The sequence below is a fragment of the Rosa chinensis genome, chromosome 4 (genome assembly GCF_002994745.2).
Source record: "Rosa chinensis cultivar Old Blush chromosome 4, RchiOBHm-V2, whole genome shotgun sequence".
Classification (NCBI taxonomy): domain Eukaryota; kingdom Viridiplantae; phylum Streptophyta; class Magnoliopsida; order Rosales; family Rosaceae; genus Rosa; species Rosa chinensis.
Genome location: NC_037091.1, coordinates 54,241,341 through 54,267,390, shown reverse-complemented (window position 1 = coordinate 54,267,390; position 26,050 = coordinate 54,241,341). Strand labels below are relative to the sequence as shown.

At 37.2% G+C, this 26,050-nt stretch overlaps 4 protein-coding genes across 7 annotated transcripts; 3 read left to right on the top strand and 1 right to left on the bottom strand.

The window, feature by feature from the left end:
• The first annotated feature begins 236 nt into the window (after positions 1-236).
• On the top strand, positions 237-2,622 carry LOC112200792 (glycerophosphodiester phosphodiesterase GDPD3). Of its 2 annotated transcripts, XM_024341804.2 has the most exons (8): positions 237-642; positions 734-933; positions 1,023-1,082; positions 1,182-1,262; positions 1,364-1,564; positions 1,771-1,866; positions 2,009-2,205; positions 2,294-2,622. In XM_024341804.2, the coding sequence occupies exons 1-8, from the start codon at positions 534-536 to the stop codon at positions 2,397-2,399; spliced, it is 1,050 nt and encodes a 349-aa protein (XP_024197572.1). In that variant the 5' UTR covers positions 237-533; the 3' UTR covers positions 2,400-2,622. The 2 variants fall into 2 exon arrangements, with proteins under 2 accessions (XP_024197572.1, XP_024197573.1); XM_024341805.2 differs by lacking the exon at positions 2,294-2,622 and having other exon boundaries at positions 2,009-2,209.
• Positions 2,623-2,700: 78 nt separating this feature from the next.
• On the top strand, positions 2,701-5,153 carry LOC112201084 (glycerophosphodiester phosphodiesterase GDPD3). 3 transcript variants are annotated; one of them, XM_024342098.2, is made up of 8 exons: positions 2,701-3,010; positions 3,118-3,311; positions 3,452-3,511; positions 3,632-3,712; positions 3,805-4,005; positions 4,260-4,355; positions 4,452-4,648; positions 4,849-5,153. In XM_024342098.2, exons 1-8 carry the CDS (start codon positions 2,911-2,913, stop codon positions 4,943-4,945), a joined length of 1,026 nt encoding a protein of 341 aa, XP_024197866.1. In that variant the 5' UTR covers positions 2,701-2,910; the 3' UTR covers positions 4,946-5,153. The 3 variants fall into 3 exon arrangements, with proteins under 3 accessions (XP_024197866.1, XP_024197867.1, XP_024197868.1); XM_024342099.2 differs by lacking the exon at positions 4,849-5,153 and having other exon boundaries at positions 4,452-4,652; XM_024342100.2 differs by having other exon boundaries at positions 2,882-3,311.
• Positions 5,154-18,273: 13,120 nt separating this feature from the next.
• Positions 18,274-19,984, top strand: LOC112197921 (NAC domain-containing protein 83). Its single transcript, XM_024338888.2, has 3 exons — positions 18,274-18,888; positions 19,039-19,307; positions 19,407-19,984. The coding sequence occupies exons 1-3, from the start codon at positions 18,708-18,710 to the stop codon at positions 19,710-19,712; spliced, it is 756 nt and encodes a 251-aa protein (XP_024194656.1). The 5' UTR covers positions 18,274-18,707; the 3' UTR covers positions 19,713-19,984.
• Positions 19,985-24,466: 4,482 nt separating this feature from the next.
• LOC112198287 lies at positions 24,467-25,804 on the bottom strand. Its single transcript, XM_024339384.2, has 2 exons — positions 25,633-25,804; positions 24,467-24,806 (listed from the first exon to the last, which is right to left on the bottom strand). Exons 1-2 carry the CDS (start codon positions 25,768-25,770, stop codon positions 24,714-24,716), a joined length of 231 nt encoding a protein of 76 aa, XP_024195152.1. The 5' UTR covers positions 25,771-25,804; the 3' UTR covers positions 24,467-24,713.
• Positions 25,805-26,050: the final 246 nt, after the last annotated feature.

The following is a 26,050-nucleotide window of genomic DNA, read 5'->3' as shown; positions in this document are numbered from 1 at the left end:
AATGTTTATATCAAGGAACCAAAAAAACGTAGAAGACCCGTGGCACGTATTTGTAGAGCTGATCAATCAATGCACATGCAGAATGATGTTTTGGATATTTCACTTAATAAATGAATGGTAGTTTCAAAATTTCACAAGCTAGTTTATGAGTTTTGAGCAATTACACCTGACATATGGTACGGCCGCCCTATCTAAAAATTTCTAGCATATTCCTGTGGAAAAACCCGAAACCGCAAGTAGCCCAAAAATTTAGGGGATTGAAACAAAAAGAAAGGGAGACATGCTTAGAGCTCCGCAAATTCAAGAACCAAATTAAGCCTCATTGAAATAGAACATTCTATCTTGATAGTCTTTTGATCATTGTTTCTTGATCAAATTAGTTGGCAATGGCATTCTACGTGTTGGATTTAAGACTTTAAATACCCATTATCACTATCCATGGATTCCTCAAGCTTTCTGTGTTCTAATTTCCACTCATTTCTTTTGAATTCCAAAACTTGCAGTTTGCAAATTTGCAAATTTGCAAGACAAAAATGGCCACGACCCTCAAGGCTGTGTATGTCTCGGACGTTCCCAATGTCGACCAAGTCTCGGAAATTAATGCTGCATTGGCCCTAATCAAAGCTCCATGGTCAGCGCAAGGTCAGAAATTTGAATGGATCAAATACATCCTTTTTAGCTGGAGGGTTGCTAATTGTGTAGAAATGAATTATTTTTCGGTTTTTGTGAGTAGGTGTGAATGATCATGATGAAGGCGTAGAAACTAAATGCGGATTCAAATGGCCAAAGTTTGTGGTGATGGGACACAGAGGCAGCGGAATGAACATGTTGCAATCATCTGATGACAGAATGAAATCCATCAAAGAGAACTCAATTCGCTCCTTCAACTCTGCCGCTCAATTCCCCATCGATTACATTGAATTTGATGTTCAAGTACTAATTATTGTGTCTCTTCATTTTCATCATTTCTGTTCTGCTTTCTTGCTCTTCATGTTGGTTGAGCGAAAAACCCTTCTGTGTAGGTGACCAAAGATGACTGTCCAGTCATTTTTCATGACAACTTTATCGCTACCGAGTTGAATGTTAGTTCTATAAATCCTACATATCTTTGTTATCGGTTTTCATAGCGGGACTGTGACTGTGCAGTGAGAATGTTTACCTGAATTGTAATTTGATTTCAGGGTGTTCTAGTTGAGAAAAGAGTTACAGACATTACTTTGCCAGAATTTCTTTCATATGGACCCCAGAAAGAACTTGGAAAGGTAATCATCAATGTTGATATTTTCATTTTCAAATTGCCAATCTTTGCTTATGTTGATGTTCTATTAACAGAAGTAGTACATTGTGATCAATATTTGTCCAGGCAGGAATCCCTATGTTTAGAAAAACGAAAGAGGGGACAATTTTTGAGTGGAAGGTAGAGAAGGATGACCCCCTATGCACATTGCAAGATGTGTTTGAGAAAGTCGACCACTCTATGGGTTTCAATATAGAACTGAAGTTTGATGATCAGTTTGTGTACAATAAGAAACAACACCAACATGTTCTTGAAGTAGTCTTGCAGGTATCCATTTAGTCCGATAAGAAACTTGGCTTGTTTTACAGCACAATTTCTCAATGTTCATCTGTTGGGGTAAAACATGAAAGTTTGTGTATTTGAGTCTCTTTTTAATTGTTCATCCAGTATAGCCTTGTCCTTGTATGCATAAGAATAATTTGACCTATTATACAAACATACAGTAAGAATAACTTCTATAACTTTTTGAGCAGGTAATAAACAAGTATGCGAAGGATAGACCAATCATGTTTTCGAGCTTTCAGCCTGATATAGTGCTGTTGATCAGAAAAATGCAGAGCTCCTATCCAGTAAGATCACCTTCTATTCCATATGCCCTCTTAGGTGGAAAAAGAAAAAATTAATCTGCGCAAATGAATCTTTTGAGTAGGATTGAATGAGCCATTTTCATCGGTGTTCGAATTCACTTTGTCAAAACTGTCATTTCTCCAGGTATATTTCCTCACCAATGGAGGGTCCGAAATATACAAAGATGTTAGAAGGAACTCTTTGGAAGAGGCAATTAAGGTGTGTATGGCTGGCGGTTTGCAAGGAGTTGTGTCCGAAGCGAGAGCTATCTTGAGAGATCCGAATGCAGTAACCAGGATTAAAGACTCCAACCTTTCCCTTCTAACCTATGGCCAATTAAAGTAAGCTCTAACTGCTTTCTTTAGAGTTTTTCATTTTTCCGGTAAAGAACTTGTCCGATTAATAATGGGATTCATGTGGACTTTGCAGTAATGTGCCAGAGAAAGTTTATATGCAACATCTGATGGGTGTTGAGGGAGTGATTGTTGATCTGGTAGGAGAGATCACCGAGGCAGTTTCTGATCCAAACAACTGATCTAGGAATTGAGGGCAGATGCATGAACTTGAAGTTGAACTCGAACTTTTGTTCTGTTGGGGGCTGATACCAGAGTTGATGCAACATTGTCAATCCTAGAGGAGCAAACTTGTGTATTATATAGTAGCATTAATCTTACGTCAAAATTTAGTTGTATTAAAATGGTTTCCTTTTAGGAAACCGAGTTCCGAGTTCAATTTTAGTTCGCAAGACAGATGATCGATCTCCTAACTTGTTAACAGAAGATGTAAATTTGGAGCACAAGGAAGTTACCTGCAACTGGGAAAATTTCTAAAAAACAATTCTCTGGGATGTGTTTGTTATTTCCGTTATTTCAGTTTAGTGAACCGTGAACCGTGAACCGTGAACCGTGAACCGTGAACCGCCTTATAAAAACCCTTTACCCCCTAGCCCAAGCAATTATATTATGTCCCAGTTTGTTTTCTCAGCCAAATTCATTTCTTGAATTCCAAAGCTTGCAATTTACGTTTTTCCAAATACGAAATCACAAATGGCTATCAAGGCGCTTCAGCTCTGCTTCTTTCCCAAGCTTCTCCAAGTCCAAGAATATCCCACATTACCCTTCTTCTGCTCGCCATTGATGACTCAAGGTCAGAATCCTAGTGATCCATTACACTCTCTGCATTCTTGTTCTAAATTTCAAGAAAGATTTTGATTCTGGGTTTTGGGGTTTTGGGTTTCTGGGTTTTGTGAATAGGTGGGAATGATGAAAGTGAAGAAAGAAAATGCAGACACAAATGGCCGAAGTTGGTATTGATAGGACACAGAGGAAATGGAATGAACATGTTGCAGTCCTCTGATATCAGAATGAGAGGAATCAAAGAGAACTCAATCCTCTCCTTCAATACTGCTGCTCAATTCCCAATTGATTTTGTTGAGTTCGACGTTCAGGTAAAGCATAATCTTTGCACTTCTTTTGGGTTCCCAATTTCTAAACAAAATCAAGAATCATGATGCACCTTCATGCATTTGATCACAGTTTGTTTTCTTAGTAGTACTGCTTTTACTGTAAGCAGAATTTACTTTTGTAGGTGACGGAAGATGACTGTCCAGTAATTTTTCATGACAACTTTATCGTCAGTGAGGACAAGGTTAGTTGGTTTTTGATCGATCTCTCTAAACCCATAAGTTCTTGATTTAATCTGCTTGTTTTCATTAGTGTAATCTGTAATCTGAACGTATGTGATATCTTGTGTGGAATTTGGTTTCAGGGTCTTTTCATTGAGAAGAGAGTTACAGACCTTAAGCTACCAGAATTTCTTTCCTATGGACCCCAGAAAGAGCTTGGAGAGGTCATCATCAATGTTGATTTGTTCGTTTTCGTATTGATAATTTTTGTATCCGTGGATGTTCTGTAAACTAATATAATTCGATGAATTTTCAGGTGAAAATGCCTCTGTTCAGAAAAATGAAAGATGGAACATTTTTTGAGTGGAAGGTGGAAAAGGATGCCCCCCTATGCACATTGCAAGAGGCGTTTGAGAAAGTCAAGCATTCGCTGGGATTTAATATGGAATTGAAGTTTGATGATCACATAGTCTACACAGAGAGACAGCTTAAGCATGTTCTTCAAGTAATCTTGCAGGTAACAATGCTTGTTTTTTACTCTATAGTCTATATGTGTAACAGTTGTTGTCTTAAGGTTCACTTATTGGAAGAACACAAATCGAAATTGGGTATTTCAACCTCTTTCTTCTGCAATGTTCAATACTTCAATACATATAGGTGATTTCACTAAATTGTTAAAATGGATTGAAATTGAAACTGGGTTTTCAACCTCTTTGTTATACAATGTTGAACATATAGGTGGTCATTTTTTACTGAAAATTGTTTGAACAGGTGGTAAATGAGTATGCAAAGGGCAGACCAATCTTCTTTTCAACCTTTCAGCCTGATGCAGCTCTTTTGATAAGAAAAATGCAGAGCAGATACCCTGTAAGTAGATCACCTTTCATGCAAACTTGGTGTTTTGAATAGATAGAACAATTTCGCAGTGACTGACTTGTTAATCTATATACCTATTATCTCCAGGTATATTTTCTCACTGAAGGAGGGTCTCAAATGTATGCTGATGCTAGAAAGAACTCTTTGGGAGAAGCAGTTAAGGTGTGCTTGGCAGGTGGTTTGCAAGGCATTGTTTCAGAAGTGAGTGCTATCTTGGGAGATCCAGAAGCTGTAACCAGGATTCAAGGGGAAAAAATCCACCTGTTAACTTACGGCCAACTAAAGTAAGCTCATGTTTCTTTCCTGAATTTCTGTGATCATAATTCCGAATAATTTTTTCATATAATGGTTGCATACTATGCCTCTTGAGAACCAGTTATACGTTGGTCATCAGATGTGAGAAGTGCTTGTATACACGTTGTATGCAAGAATTTCTCAAGAACTCATTGATCTGACAACGAATTATATGCCTGTGCACTTGCAGTAATATTGTAAAGGCTGTGTACATGCAACTTCAGATGGGTGTAGACGGAGTGATTGTTGACCTTGTTCAAGAGATCACAGAGGCAGTTTGTGACTGAGTAGTACATGAATTCTCACAGTAGAACTGAAACTTTCTCTTTACTAGCTAGAGCCTAGAGGTTATACCAGATTTAGTGCAACGTTGAATTAGGCCATACAGTCATACAAGCAGCCCAAATTGACAAGTAGAAACTATATCCTGTCCTATGCATGTATAGAGAGATGCACAAGATGAGTACTGTACTGAGATCAATTGATCAACATGGATTACAGAAGTTCAGAATTGAATGACTAGTTTCAATTTCTGTTGATACCTTTTCGAGTAGGGATGATGTTATTCTCAAGTCTAAACCATTGATGAATGCAGCATTTTGTATGCTCAATCCACATTAAGAAATGAAAAGAGTATGCAGTATTATCATTTTCAGACTATTGAAGGTTAAACCTAGTAACTTGGAACTTGGAAGGTATATGCAATCTGTTCTCCTAACCAAATAGGCTTCAAACCAAAGGAAAATCAAGTAGCCTCATACTCCTAGCAGCTAAGCTCACAAATTCCACCCATTCAATATGTGCAGTAGTTTTTCCCTATTTCAAGTTCCAGTAGAAAAGTGCTTATCCTAGGCTGTGTACAGGCCCAAATGTGTGCTGGACTGCAAGCCTCACGCACAACTGCCTTGAGCCGTAATCCACTCACTGCCTTGTGCTCGAGGCCATATTTATTGTTTGTGCTTGGGCCTTTTGTCCAGGCGGGAGCCCGTCTACATTTCAAACCGCCAAAGTGCATCACTGCCATTTTAACTCTATTTAGAGGTTAAAAATAGTAACTTGGCACTAAATTTTCCGTGTTTTAACTAATAAAAGTGGTTATCCTAGAGCTCATGGAAACCTGGAATAAAGTTTTTTTTTTTGAAGAGGAAAAGAAAATTACAACACAAAGCCTCTAACAACACTAAAATCAAATTGATCTAAATTAAAAGCCGAGCTAGCTAAAAGAGGAAGTTTGTCTTGCCATATAATCGCATTCGAAGATTGATGTCCAAGGAAGGCAATTGCGTCCGCCACAAAATTTGCTTCACGAGGAATATGAGAGAAAGAGATTTCCTCAAACATACTAGAGATGCCTTGGATGTCACGAACAAGAGAACAAATTTTCCAAGGAGGATCACTAATCTTGTTAACACAGTCGATCACTAGCTTTGAATCACCCTCCACTAGAATCTTAGAGCAGTTGAGATGTAGCGCATGGAGGAGACCATCTTTGAGCGCGCTACACTCCGCCACAAGAACAGTAGTGGAGCCAATCTTCCTAGTTCCAGCCACCACAGGGGAGCCAGCATAGTTTCTAATGACGAAACCAACTACAGCCATCCTATCATGCTTCACAAAGCCATCAAAATTGAGTTTGAATTTGTTCTCCGAGGGGGGAAGCCACCTGATCAGTCCATAGTTGTTAACAGAGCTCTTCATGTGGGAAGGATTGTGAGCTCTATAAGAATTCCCAGCTGCAGCTGCAGCATGCAGCACCATGTTCGGGTTAGCAGATATGTTCCTGAAGATGAGATTATTTCTAGCTTGCCAGATTTTCCAACAAAGCACAATAGCATTCTCAATAAAGGTGAGATTTTTTGAAATGTTAAAAATCTGATGAAACCAATCAAAGATATTGTTAAAATTGCAAGGAAGATTGGAATCAGCAGTGAGTGTAGACAAATTCCAAACTCTTGCAGTATAGGGGCAAGAGCAAAATAAATGGTTAATATCTTCCAAACCGAAATGGCATAGATCACAGTTGGTATCAAAGCTGTTATTAAAACGAGCAATTCTTACTTTAGTTTTCAATCAACCCCTCACAAGCAGCCAGGCAAAGATTTTTGCCTTGGGAGGGATATTTAATTTCCAAATAACATTCATAATCTTGGCATTCAAGTGATGATGAATGTGATGCCCCGGAAATTCGTATTTATTTTCCAATGGCTCGTGGTTATTGGACGGTTTCGTGGCTCGTGGATGGAGCGGAAGTGTTTCGGGCGAATAATTAATTGAAGAATATGGTTTTAGGGGGGTTGCCAAAGGTTGACTTTTTATTCGTTGGGATTCTCCAAAAACTTCCTTCATGAAAGTTGTAGAGCACATCGATACGAGTTCGTGGACATGCTGAACCCGAGAATCGGAGTTCGTATGAGAAAGTTATGAGCATTTGAAAATTTGGAAAGTTCTATATATAGGGGTTTCCGTTTTCCGAAATTTCCATTTTTATTTTCGGAAGTTTCCAAAACCAGAAACTCTTCGTTCTCTCTTCTCACCCACGTCTGACCCGACCCGAACCCGGAGATCTGACCCGGCTTTTCCGGCGAGCTCTGGCGGTGAAACTATCCAGATCAGATCGTCTCCTTGCTCTGGTCGTCCCTTTGGCATCCTCTAGCAGCGATCCTCCTCCACGGCGGTGCTGCAAGTCGACAAAGTTAGGTGATTTCGGACCCGACCAGAAATCCTAGCTCCGACGACGGCACGGCTTCAAGTTTCCTTCTTTGGGTTCGTGGAAGCTTTCTAGATCGATCTATGGTGTTTGTTTGGATCGATTTATGTGGAAATCAGTTCAACTCAGATTGAGCAAAAATTCAAAACTTGTGAGGCAGTTTTCGATCCTTTATACTTCTTTTCTGACTTCAAGCTAGTTATGAAAATTCACAAGCATGCTTAGGTGAACATTTTTTATGTTGGGAGTTTTGGGAAATAATGAGTTTTGGCCAGCGGCGGTGCGCCACCGCCTGTGGAGGCGTTCTGGAGGCGTTCCGGCCATATTAGGAACTGTTTCTGGTATTATATATGTTCTACTCGTTGATACGAGGGTTTCGATATATAATATGCAAATTTTGGAGTTCGTATGGATTTGTTATGATTTTTACCGTTTCATATCGGTGAATTTATTCTATCCGTGAGGATCTGAGCGTCCGATCAACTTGTAGTTTGGACACATCGATCGTGGGAGTGTTCCGGAGACTTTGGGAGGTCTCGGAAGTGGTTTTGCCTAAATTTAGCATTACCTTTAGATTTTGGTTCGATTTGGGGATTCGAACTTTATTAAATTGTGATTCGTTAACTGAATCAGAGCTGTAATTCCTTAGGTACGTGACGAGGTATTCTTTGGACAGCTATTTTGGGTGGTTTGGCTGCTTTGTTCTGTATTGAAGACGCAGCGGGAGTTTCGAGGTGAGTAGTCTCACAAGGTTCATTAATGAACGAAATTTCCTTTATTGTTTTGGTGGTTTGTGGATTTATGAAAACAATATGCATGAATGATGCTTTTTATTGTTTTGGGTTGTGGCTTTTGGAAAACAAATGATTATGGAAATGTTGATTTCGATTGTTTTCAAAAGCGTTGAGATTTGTGTAACATTTTGGGTCCAGTGTGACTCCTTTAATGTTTTGCTCCAAGGGACTGTGCGGCCCGAGGAACGAAGGTCTATGACCTTGAGAAAAGCGTTGAGATTTGGGTATGAAAACAATATGCATGGAATGATGTTTTTTATTGTTTTGTGTTATGGCTTTTCGGAAAACAATGATTATGGAAATGTTGATTTCGATTGTTTTCAAAAGCGTTGCGGTTTGTGTAACATTTTGGGTCCAGTATGACTCCTTTAATGTTTTGCTCCAAGGGACTGTGCGGCCCGAGGAACGAAGGTCTATGACCTTGGGAAAAGCGTTGAGATTTGGGTATGAAAACAATATGCATTGAATGATGCTTTTTATTGTTTTGTGTTATGGCTTTTTGGAAAATAATGATTATGGAAATGTTGATTTCGATTGTTTTCAAAAGCGTTGCGATTTGTGTAACATTTTGGGTCCAGTGTGACTCCTTTAATGTTTTGCTCCAAGGGACTGTGCGGCCCGAGGAACGAAGGTCTATGACCTTGGGCAGAATATCAGGTAATCACGTCTTTGGCCGGACGAGTGGTTACGTTTTAGTTAGAGCTCTAATATGTCTTCCATATAGGTAATTCATGGGGTAATGGGAATTGGTTATTGATAACTCATGACATTACGTGTTTTTAGGGAACAAGGTGTGAGTTGCTTCCTTGTTGACGGTTTTTAAGGGGACAAGGTGCAAATTGTTTTCCTTATTAACGATTTGATAGAAATCAAGGTGTGAGTTGCTTTCTATGGTACGATTATGGTACATTTGATAGAAATCAAGGTGTGAGTTATTTTCTATATTGTATTGATAGAAATCAAGGTGTGAGTTGCTTTCTATGGTACGATTATGGTACATTTGATAGAATTCAAGGTGTGAGTTGTTTTCTATGTTTTATTGATAGAAATCAAGGTGTGAGTTGTTTTCTATGGTACGATTTTGATACATTTGATAGAAATCAAGGAGTGAGTTGCTTTCTATGTTATATTGATAGAATTCAAGTGTGGGTTGTTTTCTATGGTATGATTTTGGTACAATTGATAGGAACTAAGGAGTGAGTTGTTTTCTATGTTTCGATTTGAAAGGAAATTAAAGTGTGAGTTATTCTCCTTTATTTCATGTTTTAAGGAATCAAAGCGTGAGTTGTTTTCCTTATTTCTTGTGTGAGTTGTGTTAACTGTTTTGAGTTACTCATACGGGCTTGCAAAAGCTTACTGGGTTTGTTGTGTGACAACCCGGTACACTATTCAAACGGTGTAGGGGTTAATCCTGCAGGTTAGGATAATCGGGCTGAAACTAAGGTAGCGTCTTTGCAGCTTTACGGTAGGAAGCCATTTTTGTAACTTTACCGTTGATAAGGACTTCCGTTGTAGTAAACTCTGAGGAGCATTTACGTTTTATTTTGTTGTTGACAATTTAATTCGTAAGCTTATGTAATATATGACTCTCTGAAGCGGGTCAATATTAACATAGTGGGTTCAGGGTATCAATATGTACTTGGGTTAAAAGGAAAAAAGTTTCTAAGTATTTTGTATTGATGGCTGAACGTTCACGCATATATAATTATGGGATTGTATATAGATTTTTATTTGTGTTAAAAATCAGGGGCGTGACATTGAATATCACTACATTCACGCATATATAATTATAGGATTGTATATAGATTTTTATTTGTGTTAAAAATCATGGGCGTGACATAGAAAATTGTCCATTGGCAGCAGGGCCCCAAACAAACTCATCCTTAAAGTCACTAAAAGGAATAGGAATACTAAGAATAGTACTAATAGTATTCTGATCTAAAACAAGTCCAAGTTTAGGAACATTCCAACAACCATTCTGAATATAGTCACACACTTTCTCATTCAAATCAACACGATATCTAACATTTGTATCAAAAAGGTTAATAAGAGGAAAAGGAAAAACCCAATTAAATGTCCAAAACATAATATCCTTGCCATCTCCAACAATCCATCTCATACCCTCTAAGATAAGATCTTTAGAATCCAAAATACTTTTCCAAGCCAAAGAGTGATTGGCTTGATTTTTTGAAGTAAAGAACGAATATTTCCTAAGATACTTTCTCCTGACAAGCTCAACCCACCAGTTGTTAGGGCTGGTGAGGACTTTCCATCCTAATGTAGCTAAAGCAACCTTGTTGAAGAAGGCAGCAGGTCTAATTCCAAGACCTCCAGTAGATTTAGGAAGACAAACCTGACTCCAAGCAACTGGAAGAGAATGGACATCCTTCCCCCAGAAGAAATTTCTAGCTTCTTTATTTAAAGCATTAGTTACCTTAGTAGGGTATTTGAAACATGACATAACATGATTAGGAATTCTCGAAATATTAGATTTGATCAAGGTTAGCTTCCCATCTCTAGACAAAGTAGAACTCTTCCAACCACTAAGCTTGTTAGTTACTTTGAGTAACAATTCCTTAGCATTCACTTGATCTTTCCAAAAAATAATGTTATGGATACCCAAATATTTACCAATGGTAGATCTGTGTTTGATCCCAAGGATATTGGAAATAACAACTTTTCTATTGGCCAAAACTTTATTAGAGAAATAGTTCGAAGACTTATCTAAGTTGATCTTCTATCCAGAGGCTTTGGCAAATCTGGTTAGAATAGTCTTTAAATTATTTGCAGCAGATGAAGTGGCTCTACCAAAGATTAAACAATCTTCAGCAAACATCAAATTAGAAATTCTTAATCCTCCTGCAAAGGAGAGGAGACCAATGTGATTTTTTGTTCTCATAGAAGCACTGTTCAAATGTCTTATAAGTGGTTCCATGCAAAGAATGAAGATATAAGGGGAGAGAGGGTCTCCCTGTCTCAAGCCCCTAGAAGGGGTAAAGTGTCCTTCTTGTTTCTCATTAATAATAAGAGAGAAAGAAATAGAAGAAATGCACTAAATAACAATCTCAATCCAACTAGAATGGAAACCAAATCTAGCAAGACAACATCTAATATATTATCCCAATTTAGATAGTCATAAGCTTTTTCAAGATCAAGCTTAACAGTCATTGCTCCATCAGTCGCTTTGGTTTTGTTAAAATTTGAAACATCTCATGGGCCACTAATATATTATCCAGGATAGATCTTCCAGGAGCAAAGGCCCCCTGGTTTTTCGAAATACATTTATCTAAGATCTTCCTCAATCTAGTAACTATAATTTTCGAAATCACCTTGTAAGCCACATTGCAAAGGCTTATTGGTCTGTAAATGAGATACTAGGCTTTAGGGATTAAGACAATATTAGTATGATTCAGCAAGTTTAAAGAAGACTTGTTCAAAAAGAAATCACAAACAAGAGAAGAGAGACTTCCCTTGACTACTTCCCAATGTTTCTGGTAGAATATGGAGTGAATGCCATCAGGTCCTGGGGCCTTCAGGGCACCAATAGAATTAACTGCATTCAGAATTTCATCTTGAGAAACTTCTTTTAATAATCTATTGTTATCTTCCTCTGTAATAATTGGTTCTATAATATTGACAAAGTTAAAAATATCCTCTGCAAAAGCTTGGTTAATAACCTTGTATCTTTTCTGAAAAATCCCGCACAAAGAGATCAGCAAAATCGTTATGGTTCTCAAGCCAAAATCCTGCATCATTTTAACTTTATTCAAGGTTTATCCCTAAACCTGGAATAAAGTTAAAAGCAGGAAGACGATGTCAGTTTGCTTCTGGAAGGAGAATATATACCTTGAAAGTTTCGTAGAATGAGGACTATAGATGTACGTACGTATCTTTACATGGAGTGATCGAGGGTGATATTATCGAGTGGGCCAAATTGGTTTCACATGCCCAAAAAAGACACCCATCTTTTGCTACCATTTCAACTTATGGATGAGCCTTTTGAGGAAGTTTCTTTGTTCCACACAAAGCTTTACGATTCGATTCCAACTTGGCAGCTCAAAGCAAGAAAGGTACGTACGTCTCAATCCCCCTACCATGTACGATATACACATACGTACAAGATTGTCATGAGTGCAAGTGGACAAGTCGTTATTCGTTGTACAAGGGAGTTAAAGAGTTTAACACCATTATTTGCTAGCTTTAATTAGGAAATCACGACATTCGAAACTACATGTCTTCGGACATGCATACATTATATTTGTCTGATATATATATATATCTAAAAACTCACTTTATTTAACTTTTTAAATATTTATATACGCACAACACTATCGAAACTTCTACCGTACTAATCAATATAAATATCTTTTTGTTCTTCATCCTTAAATATTATAATAGTATATACTTACCAGTATAGCTTAGCCACATGATTAAGATATAGCTTGTCATATATCTTCATTCAAGATATAGCAATTATATGACGGCTACTTGTAACCTAAGAATCTATCTATTTGAAGGTATTTGGGGTGTTGTTTTAATCATGTTGGTCTTGTGTCCCAAAACCTTGCGCTTAAAATTGCTTGCTAATAAGTGAAGAAAAACAGCTATAGATTCTTCTGTTTGATGCTAGCAGCCAGCTTACATATATCCTCAATTGTAAAACCTAATTGATCTCATGGCCGATATGAAATAGCTTGCTTCAGGCTGGTTGACAATTTGGGATAGCTTTAAAATGAAGGAAAATGATCCGTCTCAATCAAACTCTGAAAGATATTATGCCGGAATGCATATGAAGGAAGTAACCAAATGACCTCTGTCAGCCAATTTGCACTATTAAACAATAGCTGGGTCAACTTTGAAATCAATCTATGGCGACTCCTTGAAATATAATTAAGAAAATTAGACACTCAAATCTTCACCCTTTGTTCTAGAAATTCATATATTGGTTTATATTCATTTATGAAACATATGTGTATGTCACTTGCCTATATTACAAGCGATTGCTTGCTGCGTATTTGTTTAGTATCGTGAAATGAGATCACTCATCTATTTTTCTTCTTGGAGAAATTGAGTTTTTTTTTTAATATCGTGCTTCTCATTGGACTACATGAAACCCTAATCTTGCATATATAATAGGGGCACTTTTCATGTATATAAAAATTCACTCTGTCGCTGTACTGAGACAGCACTAATTAGAAAATGGGAAATGATGGCCTATAAAGAAAAGAGCACACATAATACTAAAATGATTGACATAAAGGGGAGGCGCAAGCATTATTTTCTTCTTCCACATCAAATTTCCCTTTTGAACTACTCTTTCCGGCTAGTAATTAAGTACAAAAACTACTTCCAATACTTTGCTTTATTTTAACATTTAAGTGGCACATTGAAGACGGTAAAATTAAGAAGATTATTCTTGCATACTCACGGCGCTTATTAGCAACTTTTGGATTAGTTGCTATTCATTATTTTTTTATGTTTATTTTCACTCTCTGGGTTACTGGTACAGTTTGCAAACTGATCTGGGTCACTCTGAGTCAGTTTGTAGGTCACGAAACTGACCCAGAGGGTGGAAATAAATATCAAAAAACAGTGAATGGTATTTGACCCCAAACGGGTGAACTTGTTTAGGACAAGTAAAACTTGCAGCAACTTGGATTTAAATAAACTGATAAACTATTATGAACCCAACAAAGGAAAAACCCTAAATTCTTCTAATGCTTTGCGTTGCCTTCAAAGTAATCCCTTTTTATTGGGTTCTCCAAAACCAGGTTTCAAACTTTCTCCTCTCCATTCATGTGAACTTTGTAAGCTTTATGTCCAATTCATTAGTCAAAACGGCATTGGTGTACACATTAGGATGCTTGCAACGGAAGAAAACCCTAAAGAGATGAATTCCCACAAAAGTGAAAAGACCCAGGAAGAAGAGGAAGAAGAAGAAGTAAACCCAAGCCAACCCCACAACCCCAAAATTTTTAAAAACATAAAAGGTTTTTCTTTTCTGATTTATAAGCACAGAAAAGAATGAGAGTATAGGTTGCTAGGTTTAGAGGAGGTGGAGGAAGCGGAAAAGGGTTTTCCAGTGAGCAACATATTTTACTCGAAACACAATAATTGCAGCCTTTGACGTTTCTTTCTTACTACTTAAAACCCTCTTCAACACCCACACGCAACCTCCTTTGACCCCTCCATCTTCTTCATTTCAATAAGAAAACCCCAAAAACCAAAACCAAACAAAACCCTCAAGCCAAAAACAAAAAAAATTCACAGCCGCAATTTGCTTACGAAACCCCAACTCAAACTACTCTTCCTTCCTTTCTTTCACTTATTTACTCAAGTTGGCTTTTTCCCACGTTGCTTGTGCGGATCTCTAATACTTGTTTTTGGGTTTTTAGGTAGAGAGAATTTGAACTGTTTTTTATTATCAATTGTGTTTTTAGAGAGAGAGTCTGTTTTTCATTTATAATTACGTTTTTAGAGAAAAATAATTTGAACTGTTTTTCATTCACAATTACGTGTTTAGAAAGAGATAACACAAATGATTTTTCATTCAATCACGTTTCAGAAAATTCGAACAGTTCTTCATTCACAATTGTGAATAGAAATTTCACCAACTAATTTGATCTCGATAGAGTTTTAATAATCAAATTTGAATTTATATGAGGAGAAAAAATGAAAAAGGGTTGCCCACCTCCATACGTAGTCAAGCTTTTCTGGATTTGTCAATGTTTGAGGCTCCGGTTTAACGAGACCTCTCAACCGTCCCACGTTACGTCCACTTCGACTTTTTCATTATGCCCCAACTACCCCTGCTGGGTCAGATGTACTACGACGACTGCCACTGCCATTCCGGCCGGCCCCCGGCCTTTAATTAATGTAGTTAATCAACTTTCAACTGAAAATATCTCGGTGGTTTCTTTTTTAAGTGCATTCAGTGCAGCAGTCACTCTAATAATGGTTCTTGGCTTCTTGCTTATGTTGGATGAGTGCTCCAAGCTCTTAATTTTTTTTTTTATAGTACTGTTGTTGCTTGGCAGGTTGAATGACTCTAGTATTTATTTTGTACAACATTGATAGCATGGCGTACTATGAAGAACAAGGACCGGACGGATAGATAAAACAATCAAATCATAATTGTGGGAGAACTTGGAAGAGTTTCTCTGAATTTACTGCGTGTGTGATAAATTGATTATGTTATTCTCTGTGTTTTATTTAAATTGTAATTATATTAATGTGTTTAAATGTTACAATTTTTATTCTCTGTGTTTGACAATCTTAAATTTTCTGTCATCTTCCATTTTGATATCAAACTTGTGTGAGTAAATAGTTGATTACGTGATTATTTTCATAACTCCAACATCTAGTCCACCTTTAGATAATTAGATCTGAAAAATCTAACTAGAAAGTAAGGGAACACGTTTGATTTTGAACCCCAATAGTAAAAAGACATACCCATGTTGCAAGGATCGCAATAGGCTAAAGTAGAATATCACGGCAAAAATTGCAATCTCACCAAAACACAGAGATGCTAAAATACAATTTTCTCAATGATAATTGTGAACAAAACTACAGGTGCAAGGACAGGGGGGTAAGTATGTCTTTTTGTTACCATGAAGAAAAAGAAAAAAGTGGTAATTGTGTTGGTTAAAATTTGGTTAGTGTAAAAAGGGCAGGAGCGTCATTTCGGGGAAAGGAGATTCGTGAGACGTTCTCTTCTAAAATTTGCATCTGATCCGAAATAGTGAGACAAGAAGATTGAGGAAATCTTGAAATGGGGCATCGCCTGAAGGTGGCATCTTTGTCACTTAGCCTAAATCCGACGTGGGTGCCCGTCGTTTTGGAGGCATGTAGGTCCCTGACCTTTATTCCCTCACCCACCTCCACGAGCCATTACGCCCCCCAATTACCAAAATGCCCTTCTCTAATTTCCAACCGATTTTTCCTTTTAAATTTCCCACCAAGAAAAAAATTGTGAAAAAAAAACAGAAGAGAAAAACAGATGCCAATGGTGATGATACGAAACGCAACGCAAGCAGTATCTTTCTTTCTGCTGCATGATATGTTTGATACGAAATATTCAACATAGTTCAACACGCATCCCTATGCGTGCACCCCATATATGATTCCATCTCATTAAATTTGAGACCAAAATTTGGTGCATCAAACAGAAGTTTTGGTTCCCTTCGTGACTAAAAAGTATAAAAAAAAAAAAAAAAAAATTAATGGGTCATAAAAAAAAATCTTTTAATGAAAAAAAATAAATAAACTTAAAAAGAGAGTTTTATTTTCTATTTTTTTTCCTAAGATTACATATGATGAGTTTTTTTATCAACATTTTAGCGGTCAGATTGTTTGATCCTTACAGAACACTTTGTGACATTAGTTTTCTAGTCGATCTTTTGTTATGAGCCTACAATTATTTGGAGTAAACGAGAAAATGTCTTATATATTCATTTTAATTGCATATACATATTTCCTCTCATTCTTCACTAGCAGTGTCATGGACGTCGTGGTGAGTTCTTATGTGAAGTTTAGGGCTCTCAAACCATTTTCTTATGAACTCGATTAGATAGTCAGGTCTTAAGATCGATGTCACGATTGTTCTAGTATCACTTTTGAAAGGATGCTTGTAATTAGGCTAAACTATGACCTCAATGAATTATGGATCGCTCTGAAAGTTTTACTTCGTTAGTTCTCTTGTTACACCATCGATTCACTGCATTTTGCAATTTCAAAATTAAATGTAGCTCAAAATAACTATAGGGAAGTGTCAATGTTGTGATACTTGGTTGGCATGTCCTATTATGACCTCATCAAGCTCTGATTTCTTTTTTCTGTGGATCAGTGATGTGTGTGGGATGGTTTCAAACATTTTTTGCTACGATCATTACTACAATTTGATTTCATATTGGGAAAAGCTATCATAGTCTAGCAATTGAATAATTGAGAGCTAATTTAGGAGGTCAGTATATTTTTTTTAAGTATGAGAACATTTCGTTGATTATGTGATACTTAATTAGTGATTTTCTATTGTTATGTCTATTTTTAACTTGTTAGGTCGACAAATAAAATGAGTTGCATTGTGTTCTTTTATATTCTTTTTTTATTGAATTTGGATTATTCATTAGAAGTTTAGGACACAAGCGTTTCCTTGTGATGTTGGTTCAGCATTCCGGTTGATCTACATTATCTTTGTTTTTGTTTGAGAGAATATTACACACTATAACAAAGTTCGATAGAATCAAAACTCGAGTTACTGATATAACAAATACTTCCAACATGCCAACTATAAAATCTATTTTTTCCCATTGAAATCTCCATTTTAAAATTACAAAATAGCAGGATTTTTGTTCTTACTGTTAGCAAGAAGTTGACATCAGTTTGCATAGGTTTAGTTTATGATGCAAAGACATATTAGGAAGGAATCTTGACTCTTTGAGTTGTCAAATCCCCTAGTTTGTATCTAATAATCTCTCCTCACATAATAAGTCCAATAAATTGTTAACAAACTGAACTTGTCCACGCAAAGAAAAGAGTTACTGTCTTCTTGTTTTTGTCGTACGGATAGAAATGATAGGAGAATTGATAGAGAGGAAGAGAGCTTCACTAGAAAGAAAATGAAAAAAAAAAATCAAATTTAATTTAATTTAATTTCCTCTCCTCCGGACAAAAATAAAATTTGGACGAAAAATGAATAATTTTTTCCGTAGTAGTCCGTACTTTCACGTTGGTGAGCAACCCAACAGTTTTGCTTCCCAGGAGCCCCGTGAGGGCCACAACCGTAATTGCGCCCCACAACGCCTTTAAGGGGCTTTCGCTGGATGATCTACAGCTGTCAGCGTGACATAAGCTTACTTCATCCTTACGGAGATCCGTAAAGGCGTACCACCCTTTGCTAACTACCCAGACTGTCGCGAAAAGACGACAATACCCTTCCCGCCTGGGACGGTAACTCAATCTTCTTCCGCGAGAGGACCGAAATGCCACCCTCTCCTGCCAGAGTCGAGACGTTTCGAAGCGTCCAAGGACAAAAGGGGGAATTTAGGTAAACGATGAAAGACTGGGTTTAGGTTAACACATTAACGGGATCGGTTATTTCCAAGGGGGGGGGGGGGGGGTTTGGTTCGTATAGAAAGGATTAACCTTTTCGCAGAGCCCTGGACGTTTTGTTAAAATAGCGTCAAAGGAAAGGAGATTGAGTCTGGTTTACGCCAAATGGGTCGTCTCTCTCGAACACCCATTACTATAAAAGAAGCCATACTTTCTCACTATCATACCCACCACAATTGATCTCCACCTTCTCCTCCAACTTTTTCCCCTTTCTCATTGTTCTTGTTCCCTCCCTCTTGTTCTTGTTGTTTGTTACATCATTTTTCATTTTAGACCCTAATGGAACTCTAAAATATTTGGCATCTGAAGTTGAACTGGACTAAGCCTTTAAGCCTTGAACTAAGCTAAGCTAATAGGGCCTCTTGTAAATTGGGGTTTCAAATTCAAATTTTTCATCTTGAGTTGTTGGTGAGACTCAAGAGAAGAGAAGAGATTTAGATGGAGAAGCTCAGTTTTGTGAGGAATGGAGAGCTGAGATTGCCTCCTGGTTTTCGGTTCCATCCTACTGACGAAGAGCTTGTTCTTCAGTACTTGAAGCGCAAGGTCTACTCGTGTCCTTTGCCTGCTTCCATCATCCCTGAGGTTGAAGTCTGCAAGTCTGATCCTTGGGATTTGCCAGGTTGGTTTTTTTTTTTTTTTTTTTAGAGTTTAATCTCCACACTCATCTCAAACTTCAATTTATTGAAGTGGGTTTTCATATGTACTGTGATAAAGCTACAATGTCATGAGAATTAGTTGGTTCTAATGGAGATTGGGTTTGTGGGTTTAGGTGATTTAGAGCAAGAGAGGTACTTCTTCAGCACTAGGGAGGCCAAGTACCCAAATGGGAACAGATCAAACAGAGCAACAGGTTCTGGGTATTGGAAGGCAACTGGTTTGGACAAGCAAATTGTGGCTTCCAGGGGTAACCAAGTTGTTGGGATGAAGAAGACTTTGGTTTTTTACAGAGGAAAACCTCCACATGGGAGTAGGACCGATTGGATTATGCACGAGTATCGCCTCGTTTTAGCTGAAGATAAAAATAACTCCACCACCCAAGTGAGTTCAAAATTTTACGGCATACCAAATTCGAGCAAAATCCCATTTCAAACACTGTTGTTAATGTTTGCTAATAGTTGTTTTCACCTGTTGTTGCAGAGCCCTGTTCCGGTGAACAATTGGGTTCTTTGCCGCATATTTTTGAAGAAAAGAGGCAGTGGTAAAAACGAGGAAGAACTAGTTCAAGTGCAGGCCTGCAATGTTGACCGAGTGGCGAAAAATCCAAGGATTACTCGGCCTGTTTTCTACGATTTCATGACCAAGGATAGGACCAATTTGAGCCTTGCGCCTTGTTCTTCATCCTCAGGTTCAAGTGGAGTCACAGATGTCGTTTCTACCGAGACAGAGGAGCACGAAGAGAGCAGTAGCTGCAATAGTCTTCCTTTTTTTAGAAGAAAACAGTAAAGTCTCTTTCTGAACCAGTAATTGGGCTAGTTTCTTGTTGCTTAATTTGTCAGAATAACCATCTAGAAAATCAATCCAGTAAAGTCAGTCTTGGGTCCCTTAAGTTTTTTAGAACCTCCGCCTTGTCTGTGATTCAAGATAGAAATCGGCGTTGAAAAATTAACTTGTCGTCGGTGTTGTTATGAAGACCAAATTGAGCAATGGATGTTAGCAGATGGTTTATGTAATCAAATCCCCAAGTTTTCTAAATTTCTCATAGCACACTTTATTCACATTCTTGTATAGAAAAGCATATGATTTAGAAGCCAATAACAATCCTCAGATTGTGGAAGAATCGAATATAATCTTGAAAGATCAATCATCACCTTCGTGCGAGGTTCCGTAATCCCTTTGTAGAAAAGGCAAAATAATCACCCAAAAGGAACCCAATTCCACAACATTGTTTTCAAACGGACTAAGACCACTCCAACTCAAATCTGCATCATTGAAAAATCGAACACAGAATCTTATTCTGATAAACAGACATTCTGATTCTAGCATAATTTTCCACAATAAACGCTCAACTGCAATATTCCTCCTCAGCGTTTCAGTGTCATACAAGAAACCAGAGGACAAATAAAGATGGGTATGATGGTGCAGGAGAAACAGAGTTAACTAAAAGTTTGAATCTTCAAGACCAGTTGGTGACTAAGAATTAAAAAAAACACAGTGGATTGTTAACAGGGACAGCTGCGATTATTGAAAATAAAATGAGGCAAGGGACCCAAGTTTGAAAACTGATCCATGACCTTAAATTCCCAAAAGTATATGATTTCTTGCACATTCCTGCGAGTTTACGTAAACGGTACCTCATAATCCAGAAGAAGAATTTAAAACACTCTGCAACACATTTTGTCAAAGATGCTAATCATGGCATTTGTGTGTTTTATGTTTCTGAATAAAAGTAAACGACTGCTATAGAACATTATCTATTATAATCCCTGATCTGGGTTTTGTTAATTAACAAAGCCCAGATTAGACGAGGGATCATACCTCCCACTATCATCTTCCTAAGTCCTCTGCAACATTGACTTGAATGAATATGGAAAAAAAGAGATGAGATAGCACTTCATGCTCATAATGTAAAATACTTTTCCCATTACTTACTTCCTAGTTCCTAGTTCCGACTTATACAAATTAATAATTTCGCCCAATTTTGCAGCCGTGTCAGACGTGCAAGAACCACGAGCCTGCAATAGTTGCAAGAACCACGAGCCTGCAATAGTTGACTCAACCATTATCATTATCATTAGTAACTAATATCTTATCAAAGCCATAAAACACAAAAGTACATGCCTTATCATTATGGTAGTGTGACAATAAAACAGCAATTATTAACTGTTATATAAAGGTTAGTGTTTGCAACATTACTTGATCCTTCTCTATACGGGTTTGAAGAGTCTAATAAAAGCAGTTATTCTCGTTTTAAATTTGTTTTTAACTAAATAGTTCAAAAGAACCTTATATGTGGCCCTTTCTCTTAAAAGTGTGAAAAAAAATATATATTTGATGATTTCTGTCATAGAGACTAAAAGAAAAACAATGGAGTTAACAACGTAATAGATTATCAGAGTGAAAGAAAGAAACATGATGTCTTAATTCACTATTACATAATAAATTGAGATGGAAAACAACACGAGGTTGGTTGTTGTCCTTTAGAAACATGTAGACATGGAGGATGATATCATAGGCTAGACAGGTTTGAAGATAGGCCGCATACCCATGAGATGGTGCCAAGTGGACATCAGGTAGACAAAGGACGGCATTAATAATATTAAAAACCCTCGATTATGTTTATGAGCATTGCATATGCATAATTGAGCCAATTTGACATGCCAGAAACAGGAAAAGGAGAAGAAACTAAATTATCATAAAGATAAGGAAATATTTGCCGACCCAAGTTTCTTGTGACACTGGTTTAAGAACACCCCAAGGGCTTTTGGAGTTCCTCACGTCACTTTTTCTATATAAATATGAATTTCATTTCCCATCACAGAAAATAAAAACAAAAAATAAAAATAGGGAGAAATGGATGGGATTTGTGAATTGCTGACTTGGGTTCTGAAATTGTCAATCACGTGGACAGCCCGTCACGGAAGACCACACAGCAAAACTGATTGAGTCAAGAGGAAAACCCCAAATCTGTCCTAGAAACACAGAGGAGGTGTCCTAGTCGATGGAAGGGCATTTACGACATTCCGCAAAGACATTACCCAAGCAGACAGGGAATGTGTAATAATCTCCATTGACCTGGTCCAGAAACCAGAAACCAACCCACCACTTTTAAATATTGTTTTTCCAAAATTAAGTTAAAAAGGGTTGCTTAGTATCTATGCAAAAAAGACATCTCCTAATGTCTATTTTACCTAGTTCTAAGCAGCATTGTCTAATCGAGATATAAACCGGTCACAATCGCGATTAATTTTAATCGCGGTGTGGACCTCTCGTTGTTAATGAAGGAGGTCTGGAGAAATTAAACTATCATAAACCTAAAACTTGAGGTGGAACAAAGAGGAAAGGAGAAAGGGATCCAAAGCTTTTGAGAATCTGAAATGATAGGGTGGGTTGGGAGTTTTTTAATTGAAGTGGGAGATGTCTCCTACACGCAACTATTTCCTCTCAAACAGTTTTAAAACCCAACACCAACTCTTTGAAGAAGATATGAATATTTTGCCCAGTTGGAAATAAATGAGGGGCAGATGATATTTTTTGTGGCGCTAAGCTCATTGCCAGAGATAAAAGAGAATCCCCAACTTGCATGTGATGATTGAGTAGTTTCTTTGTTTGTTTTTTTTTGCCCAAAACTAGAGGTACTTTTCGATCGAGTGCCTAATGTACAGTTACGTTTCTTTTCAGAGTGGAAAGTGAAAGGTTTCAACATCCACATAACATATGTAGTTTTCATTGGCATAAAATCTGAAATAAAACATGACAAGACGTACATATTTATATTATTATTAAAAAAAAAGGCTTCATCAGCTAAAATCAAAATTTTTGACAGATATGACCCGAAAACATTAAAATACTTTGAGATTTAATTAAATCACAAAGGCCATTATGATAATTGCAAATTATATTTTTATTAACAAAAATCTATACTATTATTAAGAGAAGAGGCTTTGTTAGCCAAAATCAAAATTTTTGACAGAAATGGCCCTAAAACATTAAAATACTTTGAGAATTAATTAAATCACAAGGGTCATTATGACAATTGCAAATTATATTTTTATTAATAAAAATAAACAAAATAAATCTCACAAATTCCACTTTTCTCTCCCACTAGCCTCTCTATGCAATAACTGTTTTAATCCATTCTTCTTCTTTTTTCTGAAAAGAAAAATACTCTGCATGTGTAGATAAATGCTAGTATTATACTAACATTTATGATTTATCCACACATGCTCCGCATGTGCAAATTATTATTATTATTAATAAAGAAAAAAAGTTGGTTATTGCAGAGAAAAGAAAATGGGAGAGAGAAAAATGGGTTGTGGGTATTTTTTAATAATTTTTTTTAATAAAAATAAATTTTGTAAATGTCTCAATTATCCTTGTGATTTAATTCATTCTTAAAGTTTATTAATCTTATAGGGTCAATTATATTAAAATTTTAGATTTTGACTAACAAAACATCTTCTCTTACTAATAGTATAAATATATATCAGTAGGTTGTAAAACAATTAAAACCCACTCGGTTAAATCACGGCAATTGAAATAAAATCTAAATATAAGTCATCACAAATTATATAATTAAATAATTGAGTAAACGGGACAGCATATATATATTTGCATGTTAGCTGAACACACATAAGATCTCCACAGCACATGTAATAGCATCAAAAGGGTTGCGTGTAAAAGAGCAAAATCATAAGTGAACGGCCACAAGTATCTCTCTTCATATTCTATGACTGATTGGAGCGAACACACAGAGAAAATGAAAAGAGGACGAATTAATAAATTTCTCAAATGTCAAAATCAGTCTAGTACCTACAGAAGAGACTATAGCAAGGAAGTTTTCAACTCCTTCTGGTGGTTTGTTTTCGTGTCCACAATCTTTTTTTGTTGTCCAAACATCACAGTTTTATTATAAATTAAATGGACCACACACCACCCCTATGACAAAACTCAGTATTATCCTCTGTATATAGAATTTGAGACTGAAAAGATTCCCTTCTAAAAAAAATCAAATGAAAATCACCCCTTAAAATCCAGGAGAGATATTTGATGAGCAAATTAACTAACTGTTGCAAGGATCATAAATTCATAATACTCCTAATTCAAACAATGCTTAAAAGTAAATTATTTCTTTTTGGTTTTTATACACTCCCAATCCATCAAACCCGCTTTCAAGACTCAGGATGGAGATTCCGCAAACCGTATGGTTCTGAGGAAACTTCCAGTAGATAGCTGAGCCTGGGGGTTTGAGCCCCAGATCATATTGGAGCAAACCATGGTCATAAACATTCCACTGAACCCCTTGTTGGCAGATGTAAACATTACTAGCATAGATCTATCTATTTTTCACAAGGCAATAGACTAATGGGTCATGTGTTCTCAAGACTAGTAACCAACTTCAGATTAAGGCCTAGTACCAATATGCAATCTTGGGCTGCTTTAGAATAAGATGTGGTATTTAGTCATCTCAAAATAGTGCTCAGGACATGAAGCAATATTGCAAAAACAAATATCAATAAGCCTCAAGTTGAAGATACACATTGGCAGCAAGAAATATCAGAATAAACTTATTACTATCAAAATTTATCAGAGTTATCTACGTTACACATGATCCAAAGACTACAAACATGCCATACAGATGCTTTTAAATAGAGAAAGATCAAAATGCAGGTTCAAGATGACATTCAGTTAAAGCTTATAACGAGCAGTGCATACATATAGGCATTAAGGCCAATAATGAAAAAACTAATGCATTCAAGTTTGCCTAGCACTCTTACTCATTTCCTACTATTCAGTTGTCTTTCTCACAACTTCACTAGCATCAGCCCCTGACGATTTTGAAGGAGGTGGTTCGGCACATGCCTTCAGGACAGCCTCATTCTGCAAATGACATTTCCAGAAGTTCAACACAAATTTAACAGATATGTGTTATAAGTTGGAACATGCAAGCTAACAGCATCTACACCGCATAAGAAATAGTTTCCCATGTAACACCCCAAATCAGGAATGCTTATAAATGGAGGCAGAAACTACAAGGAGAGGATCATGGATAACATCATGCAAGTATAATCTGATTGCATAGGGTGGACTGCTCAATTTCGGAACAAGATACACAATACATGCATCCAAAATCCGCAATGTGATGCAGAACACGGACACATAAAGAACTCTGATATTACAGAAGGCTCAGCTAGGTTTAACCACCGAAACCAAAAGCTAAACATTACAGGAGAAATGATTAGTCCCGTTGTATATCCCTTAACATAAGGACATTAGACGTAACTACGAGCAATCACTACCGAAGAATCAAACTTCTACAAGTTTACTTCATATAACATTTCATTTAATTGGCATAAAGGAGATGACAGGAAATCAACCCCCCCATCTCAATACACACAATCTGTATCACCATCAACGAATTCTGAACTTAATTCATTTCCTTATGATTGGACCAGCACAAAGCCCACATACACAAATCTCAATTCGTATTTGTCAAAACTGAAAATCCCTTGTCCACCATTGTGTACGCTAGAACCGATTCGAAAACACGTGAGGCATTGCAAAACTGCCTCGAAACCTACTTACACAGTAGATAACCTATGAAAAGCTCCAAGTAATGCAATCAATTTGAAGCAAGCAAGGAGGTGTGAGACATAGCAAGAGCAAAACCCTAATCGGAGATTTGAAAGTGAGAAGGGCAGCTAACCTGCCAAACACGGAGGAGGCGCTTCTTGGCGTTGGCTTTGCGGGTGGTGGTCAGCTTTATTCTCTTCCAAACCAAACCGCCGGAGTCGTGCTTCTTCACTATCTCCATCACTCGCGTCCCCCAAAACGCACCCGCCATCTCTCTCTCTGCTCTCTTTCTTTACTCTCTTCTGATTTGAGTGGGTTTTGAGCAGAGTATTGGGCTAAGTTTTCTTTTCTTTTCGGCCCAACTTGGCCCATTTTCTTATAAGATGGCCCTGGACCGGGTGGTAACCTGTGCTCATGATTGAGAGCTTTTGTTTTTTGGGGCCGTAAATCCATTAACAATAATCAAGAATGTGGGTAACAACATAAATATGGATCACCCTCGCGGCCTATGTCAAAATTGAACCATGTAAGGTTACCTAAATGTTGCTACC

Bases quoted from the DNA above. Each gene is read 5' to 3' on its own strand.
- LOC112198287 (XM_024339384.2), bottom strand. From the start codon at position 25,770: ATGGCGGGTGCGTTTTGGGGGACGCGAGTGATGGAGATAGTGAAGAAG. The intron at 24,807-25,632 runs GTTAGCTGCCCT...TGTCATTTGCAG, and splicing joins GCCTCCTCCGTGTTTGGCAG to AATGAGGCTGTCCTGAAGGC.
- LOC112201084 (XM_024342098.2), top strand. From the start codon at position 2,911: ATGGCTATCAAGGCGCTTCAGCTCTGCTTCTTTCCCAAGCTTCTCCAA. The intron at 4,006-4,259 runs GTAACAATGCTT...TTGTTTGAACAG, and splicing joins TTCTTCAAGTAATCTTGCAG to GTGGTAAATGAGTATGCAAA. The intron at 4,356-4,451 runs GTAAGTAGATCA...TATTATCTCCAG, and splicing joins AAATGCAGAGCAGATACCCT to GTATATTTTCTCACTGAAGG.
- LOC112200792 (XM_024341804.2), top strand. From the start codon at position 534: ATGGCCACGACCCTCAAGGCTGTGTATGTCTCGGACGTTCCCAATGTC. The intron at 934-1,022 runs GTACTAATTATT...CCTTCTGTGTAG, and splicing joins ACATTGAATTTGATGTTCAA to GTGACCAAAGATGACTGTCC. The intron at 1,867-2,008 runs GTAAGATCACCT...TCATTTCTCCAG, and splicing joins AAATGCAGAGCTCCTATCCA to GTATATTTCCTCACCAATGG.
- LOC112197921 (XM_024338888.2), top strand. From the start codon at position 18,708: ATGGAGAAGCTCAGTTTTGTGAGGAATGGAGAGCTGAGATTGCCTCCT. The intron at 18,889-19,038 runs GTTGGTTTTTTT...TTGTGGGTTTAG, and splicing joins TGATCCTTGGGATTTGCCAG to GTGATTTAGAGCAAGAGAGG. The intron at 19,308-19,406 runs GTGAGTTCAAAA...CTGTTGTTGCAG, and splicing joins AAAATAACTCCACCACCCAA to AGCCCTGTTCCGGTGAACAA.